At 36.8% G+C, this 20,280-nt stretch overlaps 1 protein-coding gene across 13 annotated transcripts in view; it reads left to right on the top strand.

Annotated features, from left to right (window-relative positions):
* LOC129640338 (uncharacterized) overlaps positions 1 to 20,280 on the top strand; it is a 478,862-nt gene that overhangs the window by 225,309 nt on the left and 233,273 nt on the right. For 12 of the 13 annotated variants that reach the window (XR_008708748.1, XM_055565608.1, XM_055565611.1 and 9 more), the window contains one exon: positions 6,196 to 6,315. The exons of the other annotated variant lie outside the window; for it this stretch is intronic. Coding sequence is in view for 10 of the 12 variants with exons in the window: in XM_055565608.1 (XP_055421583.1) it covers positions 6,196 to 6,315 (120 nt within the window). In the remaining 2 variants the exon portion in view is untranslated. The remainder of the gene's footprint in view (positions 1 to 6,195; positions 6,316 to 20,280) is intronic. 13 annotated transcript variants of the gene reach the window in all.

Genomic DNA, 20,280 nt, shown 5'->3' with positions numbered 1-20,280 from the left:
TTACAGCACTATTTACAATAGCTAGAACATGGAAGCAACCTAGATGTCCATCAACAGATGAATGGATAAAGAAGTTGTGGTACATATATACAATGGAACATTACTCAGCCATAAAAAGGAACACATTTGAGTCTGTTCTATGGAAGTGGATGAACCTAGAACCTATTATACCCAGTGAAGTAAGTCAGAAAGAGAAAGATAAATATCATATTCTAACACATATATACGGAATCTAGAAAAAATGATATTGAATAATTTACTTACAGGGCAGCAGTGGAGAAACAGGCATACAGAATAGACTTATGGACATGGGGAGAGGGGAGGAGAGGGTGAGATGTATGGAAAGAGTAACGTGGAAACTTACATTACCAAATGTAAAATAGATAGCTAATGGGAATTTGCTCTATGGTTCAGGAAACTCAAACAGGGGCTCTGTATCAACCTGGAGGGATGGGATGGGAAGGGAGATGGGAGGGAGGTTCAGAAGGCAGAGGATATATGTATACCTATGGCTGATTCATGTTGAGGTTTGGCAGAAAACAACAAAATTCTGTAAAGCAATTATCCTTCAATTTAAAAATAAATAAAAAGAATGAGCTTGATTCATTGGTGTAACAATTAAGACACTGGCTGGCTGAAGGATGAAGTTCTGGTTTGGAGTGAATTTAATTCATTTAGTAAACATTTAATAAACATCTACTATATACCGGTTATAAGATTTAGGTAAAAGAGATACAAAGAGAATAAAGACATGGTCCTTGCCCCTTTGGACCTCAACTCTTACATGGTGTAACAACCTCAATTTCCCAATCTCAAAATGAAGAGATTGAAGTAGATGTTGTTTAAGATAATATCCAACTTAAATATTATCTGATTCCTCTTTTAAAAAATCAACCTAGGCAAGTATGTATGACTTATGACATATTTATAGCTTTACGTTTTAAATGTATATATCAAATTGAATATTTACTGGGGAAAAAATACACATTTGGTACCAGCATGAATATGGATTTTTATCTATAAGTTTTTTCAGGTCATTAAAATTGTAAGAGATTTTGCTCTTTAACCATTTAAATCACTGTGTTTTTCCATGACCCTTTAACCTAAAACCAATGTTATACTTAATTATTTTAAATATTCTTTGGAAAAGTTTGAGAATTGCTTTTATGCCCACGTACTCATCAGTGATAAATATTTATGTAGTTCTACTGTATATACTTAGAATTGTGCTAAGTGATGGAGATTCATGTGTGTATGTGTGTATACAGTGGTGTGTGTATACACACACACACACACACACACACACACATATGGTGGCTAAGCCGTGTCTGACACTTGCAACTCTGTGGACTGCAGCCTGCTGGGCTCTTCGGTCCATGGACTTCTCAGGCAAGAATACTGGAGTGGGTTTGCCATTTCCTTCTCCAGGGGATCTTCCCGACCCAGGAATCGAACCTGGGTCTCCTGCATTGCAGGCAGATTCTTTACCAACTGAGCTACGAGGGAAGCCCATATAAACTCATGGATGGGAACATATGCTCTTGTAACCATCCATGAATTTTATTAATAGGTAAAAATATAGTTTATCAGCTCTTATTTATAATTCTTTTTTTCTTAAGGTTTTCATTTCCCTTCTTAACTCTTACTAATATTTTAGAATCAAATTCCATATGTTAAATCTGTTAAGATAAAATTCAGCAGAGTAAATTTTAAAGATCTTATTGGCTTTATTCTTTCTAAGACATTAGACAAAATCATCATAAGATTTTTTTATTCACTAGCATTCCATAACAGTAGATAACACGAACTTACTTGACTAATAAACCTCAGAAGAATAAAAGATGTATGTAAAAATTATTTTTCATGTTGACAACTGTAAAGACGCATCTATTTTAATTAATAAATCTGGGCTTCCCAGGTGGTGCTAGAGGTATAGAACCTGCCTGCCAATGCAACAGAAATAAGAGACACAGGTCAGTCCCTGGGTGGGGAAGATCCTGTGGAGAAGGGCATGGCCACCCTCTCCAGTATTCTTACCTGGAGAATCCGATGGAGAGAGGAGCCTTGTTGGCTACACAGTCCATAGTGTCACATAGAGTCGGACACGACTGAAGCCACTTAGCACACACACACACAAGCCAGTCTTGATACTGAGTATTTTCCCAGGCCACATGAACTTGAAGCATTTGGGTTTATTTCTAATAACCCTGAGAATAAAATCTTGAGAATTTTATGACTGCTTAATTTGTATAAGCTCTTACTTTTCTTTGAATTAATTTAACATAGCTCTTTTATAAGTTAATTTGGCAATACCATTACGAGTCAGAAGAATATTTCACATTACAGCATACATATACAGACACACATGGGCTTCCCCAGTGGCTTAGTGGCAAAGAATCTGACTGCAGTGCAGGAGACATGGGTTCAATACCTGGGTCGGGAAGATCCCCTGAAAGTGGGCATAGCAACCCACTCCAGTATTCTTGCTTAGAGAATCCCATAGACAGAGGAGCCTGGAGGGCTATAGTCCATAGGGTCACAAAGAGTCAGATACAACTGGAGGGCTATAGTCCATAGAGTCAAAAAGAGTCAGACATGACTGAAGTGACTTGAGCATACATGCATACAGGCACACATAAATAAGCAAGCACAAGCTGAGATCTTATAGCATTTATTTTAATGTTTTCAGCCATTATGTCAGTACCTGCTCAAATGGCTAAAGCTTTTTAAAGCTCTTATTTTGGAGAAGACACTTAAGATTTTTTTGTATCTTGTAAAGTAATCTTATGGAAGCGGTGAACTAGATTTGGGGCAAGGAAACCTCTGTAGCAGTTTATATATATATATATATATATATATATATATATATATATATATATATATATATATATATATCAGTTCAGTCAGTCATGTCGTACTATTTGTGACCCCATGGACTTCTGCACACCAGGCTTCCCTGTCAATCACCAACTGCTGGGGCTTGCTCAAACTCATGTGCATTGAGTTGGTGATGCGATTCAACCATCTCATCCTCTCTAGTTCCCTTCTCCTCCTGCCTTCAATCTCTCCCAGCTTCAGGGTCTTTTCCAGGGAGTTAGTTCTTCAGATCAGGTGGCCAAAGTATTGGAGTTTCAGCGTCAGCATCAGTCTTCCAATGAATATTCAGTACCGATTTCTTTTAGGATTGACGGGTTTGATCTCCTTGCTGTCTTGAGTCCTCGAGTCTCCAAGGGACTCAAGAGTCTTCCCAAAAACCACAGTTCAAAAGAATCAATTCATTCAGTTCATTTCAGTTCAGTGAATCAGTTGTGTCCACCTTTTTGCGACCCCATGAACTGCAGCACGCCAGGCCTCCCTGTCCACCACCAACTCCCAGAATTCACCCAAACCCATGTCCATCGAGTCGGTGATGCCATCCAACCATCTCATCCTCTGTCCCCTTCTCCTCCTGCCTTCAATCTTTCCTAGCATCAGGGTCTTTTCAAATGAGTCAGCAATGCTCATCAGGTGGCCAAAGTATTGGAGTTTCAGCTTCAGCATCAGTCCCTCCAATGAACACCCAGGACTGATCTCCTTTAGGATGAACTGGATGGATCTCCTTGCAGTCCAAGGGACTCTCAAGAGTCTTCCCCAATACCACAGTTCAAAAGCATCAATTATTTGGCACTCAGCTTTCTTTATAGTCCAACTCTCACATCCATACATGACCACTGGAAAAACCATAGCCTTGACTAGACGGACCTTTGTTGGCAAACTAATGTCTCTGCATTTTAATATGCTGTCTAGGTTGGTCATACCTTTCCTTCCAAGGAGTAAGCGTCTTTTAATTTCATGGCTGCAGTCACCATCTGTAGTGATTTTGGAGCCCAGAAAAATAAAGTCAGCCACTATTTCCACTGTTTCCCCATCTATTTGCCATGAAGTGATGGGACCAGTGCCATGATCTTTGTTTTCTGAATGTTGAGCTTTAAGCCAACTTTTTCACTGTCCTCTTTCACTTTCATCAAGAGGCTCTTTAGTTCTTTTTCACTTTCTGCCATAAGGGTGGTGTCATCTGCATATCTAAGGTTACTGATATTTCTCCTGGCAATCTTGATTCCAGTTTGTGCTTCCTCCAGCCCCAGTGTTTTTCATAATGTATTCTGCATATAAGTTAAATAAGCAGGGTGACAATATACAGCCTTGATATACTCCTTTTCCTATTTGGAACAAGTCTGTTGTTCCATGTCCAGTTCTAACTGTTGCTTCCAGACGTGCATACAGGTTTCTTAAGAGGCAGGTCAGGTGGTCTGGTATTCCCATCTCTTTCAGAATTTTCCACAGTTTATTGTGATCCACACAGTCAAAGGCTTTGGCATAGTCAATAAAGCAGAAATAGATATTTTTCTGGAACTCTCTTGCTTTTTTGATGATCCAGCAGATGTTGGCAATTTGATCTCTGGTTCCTCTGCCTTTTCTAAATCCAGCTTGAACGTCTGGAAGTTCTCTGTTCATGTACTGTTGAAGCTTAGCTTGGAGAATTTTGAGAATTGAATTGAAAGAAATGAAATGAAGTCACTCAGTTGTGTTTGACTCTGCGTCCCCATGGGCTGTAGCCTACCAGGCTCCTCCGTCCATGGGATTTTCCAGGCAAGAGTACTGCAGTGCGTTGCCATTTCCTTCTCCAGGGGATCTTTCTGACCCAGGGATCAAACCCATTTCTCCTGCATTGTAGGCTGATGCTTTACCATCTGAGCTACCAGAGAAGTCTTTGCTAGTATGTGAGATTAGTGCAATTGTTCAGTAGTTTGAACATTCTTTGACGTTGCCTTTCTTTGGGACTGGAATGAAAACTGATCTTTTCCAGTCCTGTGGCCACTGCTTGAGTTTTCAAATTTTCTGGCATATTGAGTGTACCACTTTAACAGCATCATCTTTTAAGTATTTGCAATAGCTCAGCTGGAATTCTATCACATCAACTAGCTTTGTTCATAGTGATGCTTCCTAAGGCCCACTTGACTTCACATTCCCAGATGTCTGACTCTATTTGTTTGATCACACCACTGTGGTTATGTGGGTCATTAAGATCTTTTTTGTATAGTTCTTCTTTGTATTCTTGCCACCTTTTCTTAATATCTTCTGTTTCTTTAGGTCCATACAATTTCTGTCCTTTATCATGCCCATCTTTGCATGAAATATCCCCTTGGTATCTCTAATTTTCTTGAAAAGATATCTAGTTTTTCCCATTTTATTGTTTTCCTATATTTCTTTGCATTGATCTAAACATAGGGAGGATTTCTTGTCTCTTCTTGCTGTTCTTTGGAACTCTGCTTTCAGATGGGTATATTTTTCCTTTCCTCCTTTGCCTTTCACTTTTCTCAGCTATCTGTAAGACTTCCTCAGACAATCATTTTGCCTTTTTTTCATTTCTTTTTTTTTCAGGATGATTTTGATCACCACTGCCTGTACAGTGTTATGAACGTCCATCCATAGTTCTTCAGTCACTCTGCTCATGAGATCTAATCCCTTGAATCTATTTGCCACTTCCACTGTATAATTTTAAGGGATTTGATTTAGGTCATGCCTGAATGGCCTATAGGTTTTCCCTATGTTCTTCAATTTAAGTCTGAATTTTTGCAATAAGGAGTTCATAATCTGAGCCACAGTCAGCTCCTGGTCTTTTTTTGTGCTGACTGTATAGAGCTTCTCTATCTTCGGCTGAAAACAGTATAATCAGTCTGATTTCGATATTGAATATCTGGTGATGCCCATGTGTAGAGTCGTCTCTTGTGTTGTTGGAAGAGGGGGTTTGCTATTCTGGGTGATAGCTAATTTTTTCTTAGGTTTTCTGCCTTTTCCAAAATTTCCATGAATATGTGTACTTTTTCAGGAATAAATTGACCTTTTTAATCTCATTTTATTTCTCACTCATCTGCACTTTGCCCATACGACAGTTGAGAGGACCTAAAAAATTAAGTCCAGTTTTATGCTTTAATAATACACAGTTGACTCACTCTGCAAACATATAAATATATTTTTCATCTTTTGGTGAGTCATGTTGTATCTCTCTCTGAATACAAATAGGAATATATATGTACATGCATATATATTATATATTCATTTTTTAAACCTGAAAATTATGGCAATTACACGTTAGAACTGAAATAGTGATGCTGATATGATTTTCATATATTTTTTCTTTTTTTTCTTTTCTAGTGCAAGGGTGTGACTAAAATCTATCATTACATAATTGCTCTGCCACATGATCTTACAGAACTGGAAACACAAATTCCAGAAGTTATTACCCCTGAAAAGAAGTCATGTAATGTGCAAGTGGTAAGCGATTTTTAAGAAAAGCTTTATCATTAATAGAAATTATTTAGTAAAGATTTGTAAATATCAATCAAATTCTCTCTAATTTAACACAGAAGTGGGTATTATGTTTTTTTTTTGGTTTCCTTTTAATGTCTCTAAATATATAGTTGATACTTGAACAACACTGGAATTAGGGGTACCAACCCTCCATGCAGTCAAAAATCCACATATAACTTTGCAGTCTGTTCTCTATATCTACAGTCTCACATTCATAAATTCAAACAACCATGGATAGTGTGGTACTGTAGTGCTTATATACTGAAAAAATTATTGCACATAGGTGAACCTGTGCAGTTCAAACCCATGTTCAAGGGTCAACTGTATACAGTATATAAGATGATATGATCATGTCTAGCTTTTCAGTATAGTCATTATGCTAATTTTAGGTGACTTTATTATATACCATTGAATTTATATATCATGATTTATTTAATCATTCAATTGTCATTGGATTATTTAGAATATTGCCATTTTCATGTGTTAAAAGTAAAACTGATATAATGGTCTTTTAAAGTATAATGTATTTTAACCATTCAAATAATATATTTGAATATATTTATATGATTCTGATAATAATAGCAGAATATACTGTTGTCTTCCCTGGTAGCTCAGCTTATAGAGAATCTGCCTACAATGCAGAGAGACCCTGCTTTAATTCCTGGGTCAGGAAGATCCACTGGAGAATGGATAGGCTACCCACTCCAGTATTCTTGGGTTTCCTTAGTGGCTCAGACAATAAAGAATCCACCTGTAACGCGGGAGACCTGAGTTGGGAAGATCACCTGACGAAGGGAATGGCTACCCACTCCAGTATTCTTGCCTGGAGAGTCCCCATGGACAGAGGAGCCTGGCAGGCTACAGTCCATGCGATTATAAAGAGTCAGACACAGCTGAGTAACTTTCAGTTTCACTTTCACAATTGTTTTAGGATTAATTGTATTGTTAAATTATTTACCAGAAGAATTCTATCAAACTAATCCCTGTATTTTCAGAGTATTGAATTTTATCTCTTTTTCTAATTCTTGCTAGAATTGTAAAATCAAACCTCATTTTTGTTTTAGTGTGGGTTTAATTGTTTGAGCATTTTTATTATATGCTATATTTTTCTACTAATTTCCATTTCTTTACCTTTATTATTTAATTTTTCTAACTTGAAATTGCCTGCTAATTAATATAAAATATAAGAATGTAAAAAGAAAACATTTATTTGTTTTAGTCATAAACAATACTTGTATATTTTCTTCCAATATTTTTTCTATTCATATTTTATATATTTGTGACATACCACATATATAACTTGATCACATGAATATATCATGATTTACTTGATTTTGTTTTATTTGTTGGCATTCAAATTACTTCAAGTTTTTGTTATTTTACTGTTATATATACTGTTCTGATACATATAATTGAGCATCTTTGTACCTAAAGCTCTTAATGCTTAGTTGTTGAGACAGGCAATTACTGGTCCAAAGGTTATGAACAGTTCCAAGTTTGTAATATATACTGAAATTTGCTTTCTAAAAGATTGTATCAGTTTGTGCTTTTACTATTTAAACAAATAGACTTATTCAGGTGAAAAACAGTCATAATCATAATCCTAGTCATATCTTGTTTCTTTTACAATTAATGAGGTTTAACATTTTCCATTATATTTATTAGCCATTTTCACTTCCTTTTTCCTGAATTTCCTGTTCATAGTCCTTGCCCACTTAATTAAGGGGATCTTAGAGGTAACTTATGTGTATTTTATGTTAATTACATGTCCCAAATTTATTGTAAAGATTTGCACAATAAACTGAGATATAGAATCTTTTAAGTTCAGAAATAAGCTCGATAAAGTCAGCTTGCCTATTTTAAGTGCATTATTTTTGCCCACTTACCATATGATTACATCTGTCATAGTATTTACTGAATTTCCTGTACTTTTAAAAAGTGATATAGTAATGACTTAAATCTCCTTAAAGCAAAGGCAAAATAACTTCACATATGCTCCAACAGAAAACATCATTTAACATTAATTTTTAAAGCTATAATTTGAAGTAACCCTTCATATGTCATGCTTGTATTATCAGAATCATTTTCATCTAAGTCTTTATTTTAATCTATGTAAACATAGCAAAATCATTATTACGGCTGCATGGACAACCTTATCTTAGCATAATGACTTAATGAAAAAGAGAGAGTGGAGTTTTTTAGTACAGAATTGTTTGTCTTGAAATAGCTAATTACCTGGAAAAAAAAAAAAAGGATATACCTTTGAAATGGAAGTTTTTATTGTTCAATTTGATCAAGGATGTCATTAAACTGTAAGCTCCATGCAAAAAGAATGTGACATTTTATGCCAATGGTGAAGTTCAAAATTAGTGATTTAAAATATCAAATAATAATTGGTCTCTCAGTTGTAGAATTATACAGAATAGAATTTTAACCTTATTATGCAAAATATACAAATCCAAAACACATGAGGGAATAAATTTCATAAACAAAGAATGCAAGTAAATTGGAACAGCAGTAGAATTTAGAGTAAGGATTAATTAGCTTTTTTGAAATCCCTACTTTACTACGAATTGCCTAGATGTGAAATTGAACAAGTCAAATTTCCTCTCTAAAGCTCACTTTCTACTCTGTAAAATGCAGAGCTTGAGTGAATGACAACTGAGGTCACATATAGCTATATAAATCTAATATGGTTTCACAGGCCCAGTTCAGTTCAGTTCAGTCACTCAGTTGTGTCTGACTCTTTGCGACCCTATGAATTGCAGCACGCCAGGCCTCCCTGTCCATCACCAACTCCCAGAGTTCACTCAGACTCACGTCAATCGAGTCAGTGATGCCATCCAGCCATTTCATCCTCTGTCGTCCCCTTCTCTTCCTGCCCCCAATCCCTCCCAGCATCAGAGTCTTTTCCAATAAGTCAACTCTTTACATGAGGTGGCCCAAGTACTGGAGTTTCAGCCTTAGCATCATTCCTTCCAAAGAAATCCCAGGGTTGATCTCCTTCAGAATGGACTGGTTGGAACTCCTTGCAGTCCAAGGGACTCTCAAGAGTCTTCTACAACACCACAGTTCAAAAGCATCAATTCTTCTGCCCTCAGCTTTCTTCACAGTCCAACTCTCACATCCATACATGACCACTGGAAAAACCATAGCCTTGACTAGATGGACCTTTGTTGGCAAAGTAATGTCTCTGCTTTTCAATATGCTATCTAGGTTGGTCATAACTTTTCTTGCAAGGAGTAAGCATCTTTTAATTTCATGGCTGCAGTCACCATCTGCAGTGATTTTGGAGCCCAAAAAAATAAAGTCTGACACTGTTTCCACTGTTTCCCCATCTATTTCCCATGAAGTGATGGGACCAGATGCCATGATCTTTGTTTTCTGAATGTTGAGCTTTAAGCCAACTTTTTTCACTCTCCTCTTTCTCTTTCATCAGGAGTCTTTTTAATTCCTCTTCACTTTCTGCCATAAGGGTGGTGTCATCTGCATATCTAAGGTTATTGATATTTCTCCTGGCAATCTTGATTCCAGCTTGTGTTTCTTCCAGACCAGCATTTCTCATGATGTACTCTTCATAGAAGTTAAATAAGCAGGGTGACAATATACAGCCTTGACGAACTCCTTTTTCTATTTGGAACCAGTCTGTTGTTCCATGTCCAGTTCTAACTGTTGCTTCCTGACCTGCATATAGGTTTCTCAAGAGGCAGGTCAGGTGGTCTGGTATTCCCATCTCTTTCAGAATTGTCCACAATGTATTGTGATCCACACAGTCAAAGGCTTTGGCATAGTCAGTAAATGCCAAAGAATGCTCAAACTACTGCACGATTGCACTCATCTCACAGGCTAGTAAAGTAATGCTCAAAATTCTCCAAGCCAGGCTTCAGCAATACATGAACTGTGAACTTCCAGATGTTCAAGCTGGTTTTACAAAAGGCAGAGGAACCAGAGATCAAATTGCCAACATCCCGTGGATCATCGAAAAAGCAAGACAGTTCCAGAAAAACATCTATTTTACAGGCCCACAGTTTTATATTTCCCAGAGTGGCCTTGCAAAGAAATCATTAACTAGTACACATATTCTGCTCAGTGGCTAACGGATTCTTAACATAGAAATGGGTTAAATATTACTGACTGTTATAAAAAAGTTTGCTTGGGGCTATAGATTCTGATATGTAGGGGACAGAGGGAGGGTATTAGGAGTTTGAAGGTTATTCTTCCCACTATTGGTGAAGCACACTTAAAAGGGTAAGTTCAGGTTTGAAGAGCCTGAATCTTACACAATTTGAGATTGCCTCTTAAAAACACACAAAATGAAATACAAGTTGAAATGTGGAATGAAAAAAAAAAAACAACAAATTGCAAAAATTAAAATCTGATGAATAATACAAACATGAAATACTCTCAGTGCTTTGGAAGGGGACTGTACAAGTAATGGGTCCTAAAACTTAAGCTTCATTGGCTTCATGATAAATCTGTCTCTGAGACTAAGCATGTTTTTCCCTCTGCATACTTCTCTCTGGCTCCACACCTTATTATTATTTAGCTCCTTATCTCCAGGGGATCTTATCTCCAGAGGATCTTCCCACCTAGGACTCCTGCATTGCAGGAGGATCTTAACCAGCTGAACTACCAGGGAAGCCCTATTCTTTTTTTTTTTTTTTTAATTTTATTTTATTTTTAAACTTTACAACATTGTATTAGTTTCGCCAAACATCAAAATGAATCCGCCACAGGCATACCTGTGCTCCCCATCCTGAACCCTCCTCCCTCCTCCCTCCCCACACCCTCCCTCTGGGTTGTCTCAGTGCACCAGCCCCAAGCAACCACTATCGTGCATCGAACCTGGACTGGTGACTCATTCCATATATGATATTCTACATATTTCAATGCCATTCTCCCAAATCTCCCCACCCTCTCCCTCTCCCACAGAGTCCATAAGACTGATCTATACATCAGTGTCTCTTTTGCTGTCTCGTACATAGGGTTATTGTTACCATCTTTCTAAATACCATATATATGTGTTGGTATACTGTATTGGTGTTTTTCTTTCTGGCTTACTTCACTCTGTATAATAGGCTCCAGTTTCATCCACCTCATTAGAACTGATTCAAATGTATTCTTTTTAATGGCTGAGTAATACTCCATTGTGTATATGTACCATGGCTTTCTTATCCATTCATCTGCTGATGGACATCTAGGTTGCTTCCATGTCCTAGCTATTATAAACAGTGCTGTGATGAACATTGGGGTACACGTGTCTCTTTCAATTCTGGTTTCTTCAGTGTGTATGCCCAGCAGTGGGATTGCTGGGTCATAAGGCAGTTCTATTTCCAGTTTTTTAAGGAATCTCCACACTGTTCTCCATAGTGGCTGTACTAGTTTGCATTCCCGCCAACAGTGTAAGAGGGTACCCTTTTCTCCACACCCTCTCCAGCATTTATTGCTTGTAGACTTTTGGATCGCAGCCATTCTGACTGGCATGAAATGGTACCTCATAGTGGTTTTGATTTGCATTTCTCTGATAATGAGTTATGTTGAGCATCTTTTTATGTGTCTGTTAGCCATCTGCATGCCTTCTTTGGAGAAATGTCTATTTAGTTCTTTGGCCCATTTTTTGATTGGGTCATTTATTTTTCTGGAGTTGAGCTGTAGGAGTTGTTTGTATATTTTTGAGATTAGTTGTTTGTCAGTTGCTTCATTTGCTATTATTTTCTCCCATTCTGAAGGCTGTCCTTTCACCTTGCTAATAGTTTCCTTTGTTGGGCAGAAGCTTTTAAGTTTAATTAGGTCCCATTTGTTTATTTTTGCTTTTATTTCCAATATTCTGGGAGGTGGGTCATAGAGGATCCTGCTGTGATGTATGTCAGAGAGTGTTTTGCCTATGTTCTCCTCTAGGAGTTTTATAGTTTCTGGTCTTACGTTTAGATCTTTAATCCATTTTGAGTTTATTTTTGTGTACAGTGTTAGGAAGTGTTCTAGTTTCATTCTTTTACAAGTGGTTGACCAGTTTTCCCAGCACCACTTGTTAAACAGATTGTCTTTAATCCATTGTATATTCTTACCTCCTTTGTCAAAGATAAGGTGTCCATATGTGCATGGATTTATCTCTGGGCTTTCTATTTTTTTCCATTGATCTATATTTCTGTCTTTGTGCCAGAACCATACTGTTTTGATAACTATGGCTTTGTAATAGAGCGTGAAGTCTGGTAGGTTGATTCCTCCAGTTCCATTCTTCTTTCTCAAGATAGCTCTGGCTATTCGAGGTTTTTTGTATTTCCATACAAATTGTTAAATTATTTGTTCTAGCTCTGTGAAGAATACCATTGGCAGCTTGATAGGAATTGCATTGAATCTATAAATTGATTTGGGTAGTATACTCATTTTCACTATATTGACTCTTCCAATCCATGAACATGGTATATTTCTCCATCTGTTAGTGTCCTCTTTGATTTCTTTCACCAGTGTTTTATAGTTTTATATATATAGGTCTTTAGTTTCTTTAGGTAGATATATTCCTAAGTATTTTATTCTTTCCGTTGCAATGGTGAATGGAATTGTTTCCTTAATTTCTCTTTCTGTTTTCTCATTATTAGTATATAGGAATGCAAGGGATTTCTGTGTGTTGATTTTATATCCTGCAACTTTACTATAATCATTGATTAGTTCTAGTAATTTTCTGGTGGAGTCTTTAGGGTTTTCTATGTAGAGGATCATGTCACCTGCAAATAGTGAGAGTTTTACTTCTTCTTTTCCAATCTGGATTCTTTTTATTTCTTTTTCTGCTCTGATTGCTGTGTCCAAAACTTCCAAAACTATGTTGAATAGTAATGGTGAAAGTGGGCACCCTTGTCGTGTTCCTGACTTTAGAGGAAATGCTTTCAATTTTTCACCATTGAGGATAATGTTTGCTGTGGGTTTGTCATATATAGCTTTTATTATGTTGAGGTATGTACCTTCTATTCCTGCTTTCTGGAGAGTTTTTATCATAAATGGATGCTGAATTTTCTCAAAGGCTTTCTCTGCATCTATTGAAATAATCATATGGTTTTCATTTTTCAATTTGTTGATGTGGTGTATTACATTGATTGATATGCAGATATTGAAGAATCGTTACATCCCTGGGATAAAGCCCACTTGGTCCTGGTGTATGATCTTTTTAATGTGTTGGTGGATTCTGAATGCTAGAATTTTGTTAAGGATTTTTGCATCTATGTTCATCAGTGATATTGGCCTGTAGTTTTCTTTTTTTGTGGGATCTTGTCAGGTTTTGGTATTAGGGTGATGGTGGCCTCATAGAATGAGTTTGGAAGTTTACCTTCGTCTGCAATGTTCTGGAAGAGCTTGAGCAGGATCGGTGTTAGCTCTTCTCTAAATTTTTGGTAGAATTCAGCTGTGAAGCCGTCTGGACCTGGGCTTTTGTTTGCTGGAAGATTTTTTATTACAGTTTCAATTTCTGTGCTTGTGATGGGTCTGTTAAGATTTTCTATTTCTTCCTGGTCGAGTTTTGGAAAGTTGTACTTTTCTAAGAATTTGTCCATTTCTTCCACGTTGTCCATTTTATTGGCATATAATTGTTGATAGTAGTCTCTTGTGATCCTTTGTATTTCTGTGTTGTCTGTTGTGAACTCTCCATTTTCATTTCTAATTTTATTGATTTGAATTTTCTCCCTTTGTTTTCTTGATGAGTGTGGCTAATGGTTTGTCAATTTTATTTATCCTTTCAAGAACCAGCTTTTGGCTTTCTTGATTTTTGCTATGGTCTCTTTTGTTTCTTTTGCATTTATTTCTGCCCTAATTTTTAAGATTTCTTTCCTTCTACTACCCCTGGGGTTCTTCATTTCTTCCTTTTCTAGTTGCTTTAGGTGTAGAGTTAGGTTATTTATTTGACTTTTTTCTTGTTTCTTGAGGTATGCCTGTACTGCTATGAACTTTCCCCTTAGAACTGCTTTTAAAGTGTCCCATAGGTTTTGGGTTGTTGTGTTTTCATTTTCATTCGTTTCTATGCACATTTTGATTTCTTTTTTGATTTCTTCGGTGATTTGTTGGTTATTCAGCAGCATGTTGTTCAGCCTCCGTATTTTGGAATTTTTAATAGTTTTTATCCTGTAATTGAGATCTAATCTTACTGCATTGTGGTCAGAAAAGATGCTTGGAATGGTTTCTATTTCTTCGAATTTACCAAGGCTAGATTTATGGCCCAGGATGTGATCTATCCTGGAGAAGGTTCCATGTGCGCTTGAGAAAAAGGTGAAATTCTTTGTTTTGGGATGAAATGTCCTATAGATATCAATTAGGTCTAACTGGTCTATTGTATCATTTAAAGTTTGTGCTTCCTTGTTAATTTTCTTTTTAGTTGATCTATCCATAGGTGTGAGTGGGGTATTAAAGTCTCCCACTATCATTGTGTTATTGTTAATTTCTCCTTTCATACTTGTTAGTGTTTGTCTTACATATTGTGGCGCTCCCGTGTTAGGTGCATATATATTTATAATTGTTATATCTTCTTCTTGGATTGATCCTTTGATCATTATGTAGTGACCATCTTTGTCTCTTTTCACAGCCTTTGTTTTAAAGTCTATTTTATCTGATATAAGTATTGCTACTCCTGCTTTCTTTTGGTCCTTATTTGCATGGAAACTCTTTTTCCAGCCCTTCACTTTCAGTCTGTATGTGTCCCCTGTTTTGAGGTGGGTCTCTTGTACACAACATATGTAGGGGTCTTGTTTTTGTATCCATTCAGCCAGTCTTTGTCTTTTGGTTGGGGCATTCAACCCATTTACTTTTAAGGTAATTACTGATAAGTATGATCCCGTTGCCATTTACTGTATTGTTTTGTTTTCGATTTTATCCACCGTTTTTGTGTTTCCTGTCTAAAGAATATCCTTTAGTATTTGTTGGAGAGCTGGTTTGATCGTACTGAATTCTCTCAGCTTTTGCTTGTCTGAAAAGCTATTGATTTCTCCTTCATATTTGAATGAGATCCTTGCTGGGTACAATAATCTGGGCTGTAGGTTATTTTCTTTCATCACTTTAAGTATGTCTTGCCATTCCCTCCTGGCTTGAAGAGTTTCTATTGAAACATCAGCTGTTATCCTTATGGGAATCCTCTTGTGTGTTAGTTGTTGTTTTTCCCTTGCTGCTTTTAATATGTGTTCTTTGTGTTTGATCTTCATTAATTTGATTAATATGTGTCTTGGGGTGTTTCACCTTGGGTTTATCCTGTTTGGGACTCTCTGGGTTTCTTGGACTTGGGTGATTATTTACTTCCCCATTTTAGGGAAGTTTTCAACTATTATCTCTTCAAGTATTTTCTCATGGTCTTTCTTTTTGTCTTCTTCTTCTGGGACCCCTATGATTCGAACGTTGTAGCGTTTAATATTGTCCTGGAAGTCTCTGAGATTGTCCTCGTTTCTTTTAATTCGTTTTTCTTTTATCCTCTCTGATTCATTTATTTCTACCATTCTATCTTCTAATTCACTAATCCTATCTTCTGCCTCTGTTATTCTACTATTTGTTGCCTCCAGAGTGTTTTTAATTTCATTTATTGCATTATTCATTATATATTTACTCTCTTTTATTTCTTCTAGGTCCTTGTTAAACCTTTCTTGCATCCTCTCAATCTTTGTCTCCAAGCTGTTTATCTGTGATTCCATTTTGATTTCAATATTTTGGATCAATTTCACTATCATTATTTGGAATTCTTTATCAGGTAGATTCCCTATCTTTTCCTCTTTTGTTTGGTTTGGTGGGCTTTTATCCTGTTCCTTTATCTGCTGGGTATTCCTCTGTCTCTTCATCTTGTTTAAATTGCTGAGTTTGTGATGTCCTTTCTGTATTCTGGCAGTTTGTGGAGTTATCTTTATTGTGGCGTTTCCTCACTCTGTGTGGGTTTGTACAGGTGGCTTGTCAAGATTTCTTGGTTAGGGAAGCTTGTGTTGGTGTTCTCGTGGGTGGAGTTGTATTTCTTCTCTCTGGAGTGCAATGAAATGTCCAGTGATGAGTTATGGGATGTCTATGGTTTTGGGGTGACTTTGGCCTGCCTGTATCTTGGAGCTCAGGGCTGTGTTCCTTGTTGCTGGAGAATTTGCTTGGTATGTCTTGCCCTGAAACTTGTTGGCCCTTGTGTGGTGCTTGGTTTCAGTGCAGGTATGGAGGCATTTTTCTTAAGCAGTCTTTCTAAATCAGAGAATACAAATAACATGAAAGAAGAAAATATCAGAAGTCAAACAGTAAATACTATATAGATATGGTTTATTTGTCAGCAAGGAACGTACAAAGCCAGTGTGCTTCCATCCATGTCAGCTGCCTGAAATATTCTTGTCATACTGCTTTCATTTAGATGGCGAAAAAAATCGACCCATAAATTAACCAATGTTTCCTATCTAGGACCATTATTTCATGTCCAAGTAAGTGTACTGGCACACTGATATCATCTCTACCAACATCTCATCACATTCATTTTCCATGTAAGATGCCTGGTTCCATGTGCTTTTTGTGCACTTGGTATATAGATAATTATGATAATTGATTTATTCAAGGATTATGATGATCCAGATGTTTTCATTGTCATAGCCCATAAATTCTTGTCTAATCTGAGATTTGTATTATATGCTATTTTTTTAAAAAATCACATTTTCCTCTGTTTTTGGCAACTGTTTAAAATAATCTTTGAAATACTGTAATGGTGTGCATATTCAATGTTATCATTATTGCCTTTGAGATTTAACATATTTCAGGAAACTGTGGCATCTATGCCAACTCTTGGTTACCAGTTCGGCAATCTATAACAAAAATTAAAAATGTAAAATTAAGTTTTACCTTTATAATATAATATGCAGCATTCTAATTAATAGGTGTGAGTATAAAAAATATGCTTTATTGAAGAGACTAACAGTAAAAGAAAGCTACCCAGAATGATTAAATGACAGGAAAAATAAGCCTTAATGCTCTGCAAAGGGAGAAAACCAAGAAGTAACTGAATTTTTCTGTCCATGGAAAATTTATCAAACTTTTTTTTAACATTTAAAAATCCAATAGACTATGGGCTTCTGTTTTAAAGTAAATCTGTAGTGGGATCATTTCCAAGTGTAAAAGAAGTTAGAATAGAATCAAAAAATATGTTTGTATGTTGAAATATTATATGAACACAGGATTTTTTTTTTCATTTTAAAAATACATCATCTAAGAGGAGTGTTTTTGAGTTCCCAAAATGTATCACTGCAGTGTATTCTGAAAATCCATCATTTAGCTCAAAAAAGTGGCCATACCCTCTACTTTCAGAAAGGAAGTTTCCGATTCTATCCATTCAAAGAACTGTGTTACAAAATTGTCTATCTTAAATGGTTCATAAGTGATCAATGCAAAGAAATAGAGGAAAACAATAGAATGGGAAAGACTAGAGGTCTCTTCAAGAAAATTAGAGATACCAAGGGAACATTTCATGCAAAGATGGGCAGAATAAAGGACAGGAATGGGATGGACCTAACAGAAGCAGAAGATATTAAGAAGAGGTGGCAAGAATGCACAGAAGAACTATACAAAAAGGATCTTAATGGCCCAGATAACCACAATGGTGTGATCACTCATCTAGAGCCAGACATCCTGGAATGTGAAGTCAAGTGGGCCTTAGGAAGCATCACAATGAACAAAGCTAGTGGAAGTGATCAAATTCCAGCTGAGCTATTGCAAATCCTTAAAAGATGTTGCTGTGAATGTGCTGCACTCAATATGTAAACAAATTGGGAAAACTCAGCATTGGTGACAGGACAGGAAAAGGTCAGTTTTCATTCCAGTCCCAAAGAAAGGCAATGCCAAAGAATGTTCAAACTATTGCTCTCATCTCACGTGGTAGCAAAGTAATGCTGAAAATTCTCCAGGTGAGGCTTCAGTGGTACCTGAACCGGGAACTTTCAGATGCTCAAGCTGTATTTAGAAAAAGCAGAGGAACCAGAGATCAAATTGCTAACATCCGTAGGAAAAACACATGGAAAAAACAGACTGGTTCCAAATTGGGAAAGGAGTACACCAAGGCTGTAGAGTGTCACCTGTTTATTTAAATTATATGAAGAGTACATCATGTGAAATGTCAACCTGGATGAATCACAAGTTGGAATCAAGATTTCCAGGAGAAATATTTACAAACTCAGATATGCAGATGATACTACTCTAAGGGCAGAAAGCAAAAAAGAACTAAAGAGCCTCTAGATGAGGGTAAAAGAGGAGAGTGAAAAAGCTCGCTTAAAACTGAACATTCAAAAAATGAAGAACATGGCATCCAGCCCCATCACTTCATGGCAAATAGATGGGAAAACAATAGAAATGATGACAAACTTTATTTTCTTGGGCTCCAAAATCATTGCAGATGGTGACTGTAGCCATGAAATTAAAAGACACTTGCTCCTTAGAAGAAAAGCTATGGCAAACTGAGACAGTATATTAAAAACCAGAGACATTGCCAACAAAGGTCCATATAGTCAAGCCTATGGTTTTTCCAGTAGTCATGTATGGATGTGAGAGTTGGAGTATAAAGAAAGCTGAGCATCGAAGAATTGATGCTTTTGAACTGGTTTTGGAGAAGACTCTTGAGAGTCCCTTGGACTGCAAGGACATCAAACCAGTGAATTCTAAAGCAAATCAATCCTGAATATTCATTGGAAGGACTGATGCTGAAGCCAATACTTTTGCCACCTGGTGTGAAGAACTGACTCATTGGAAAAGACCCTGATTCTGGGAAAGATTGAAGTCAGAAGGAGGAGATGACAGAGGATGAGATGGTTGGATGGCATCACCAACTTGATGGACATGAGTTTGAGGAAGCTCCGGGAGATAGTGGTGGACAGGGAAGCCTGGCGTGCTGCAGTCCATGGGGTGGCAAAGAGTCGGACATGAATGATCGACTGCCCTGAAATGGTTCATCTCTGCTTAGGAACCTTGAACTACTTGGCTGACATCTTGTTCCATTAAAGTGGCAAATCTCAGGAGATAAAACCAAGAGCTTATAATCAGGCATTAATCTGGCTGTATGTCCTTGATGGACATTTCTGCAATAATTCTTTGACTAATGACCCAATAGGCTTCTAGTTGTAGCTAGTCTGTGTGAGAAAGATATACTAAATTAGAGTCATTAGGGAGATGCCTTACAATATCTCACATTTTAAGAAGGAAGTATATATTTGGAACTCACAAAGTACCTGGCTGTCTTCTTGTTCCCCTTCTTTGTTCCATTCCATTTCACTTTACCTCTACCCTCTTTTTCATTTGCTTCAAGTGTGATATGATCAGTACTTATCTACTCAAAGTGTTCCTTCGTGAATATTTCCCCTGGTGCTATGGGAATGTGGTAGTAAATGCCAGTTCTATGAATGAAAATGTAAATGTTTTCCATGATCCTAAAAATAAGCCCTGGGATATACAGTATCATACATTTTGTTCTTTTAGGTAAAGATTTTTTTTCAAATTTACTGTGTTTTATTCAATTTTTAAAATTCTACCTGTGTATAAATAGCCATTATTTATATAACCTCTTAGTTTGCTTTCATATCTATCATTTCTTTTGAAATGCATACTGTCATCTCATTTGGTGCTCAAAATGACTGTGTGATAGACAGGGTAGAAACTATTTTCATGTTCATTTTTTAAATTAAGAAGTTGAGGCCTAGATACATTATACCTATACATTATACCTCTATCCCTGCTTGTCACTGCTATCTGTCAAATTCAGTTGGATTTATTCAATCATGTGGTCAGCTGTTTTTTTCTCAAAAACTAATCCAAAATTTCAACACTTCCAAAAATGTTTCCCTATCCAACTCCAGCCTTCTTTTATCTCAGCTTATGGCCTCACCACCCCCTTCAGCAAAAATACGGGCCAATCACTTATGAATTCCCTGGGAATATCTCCAGTAATGACGGATTTTGTGGTTTGTG

The sequence above is a fragment of the Bubalus kerabau genome, chromosome X (genome assembly GCF_029407905.1).
Source record: "Bubalus kerabau isolate K-KA32 ecotype Philippines breed swamp buffalo chromosome X, PCC_UOA_SB_1v2, whole genome shotgun sequence".
In the NCBI taxonomy this organism is placed as follows: domain Eukaryota; kingdom Metazoa; phylum Chordata; class Mammalia; order Artiodactyla; family Bovidae; genus Bubalus; species Bubalus kerabau.
This window is presented reverse-complemented; position numbering and strand designations above follow the sequence as displayed.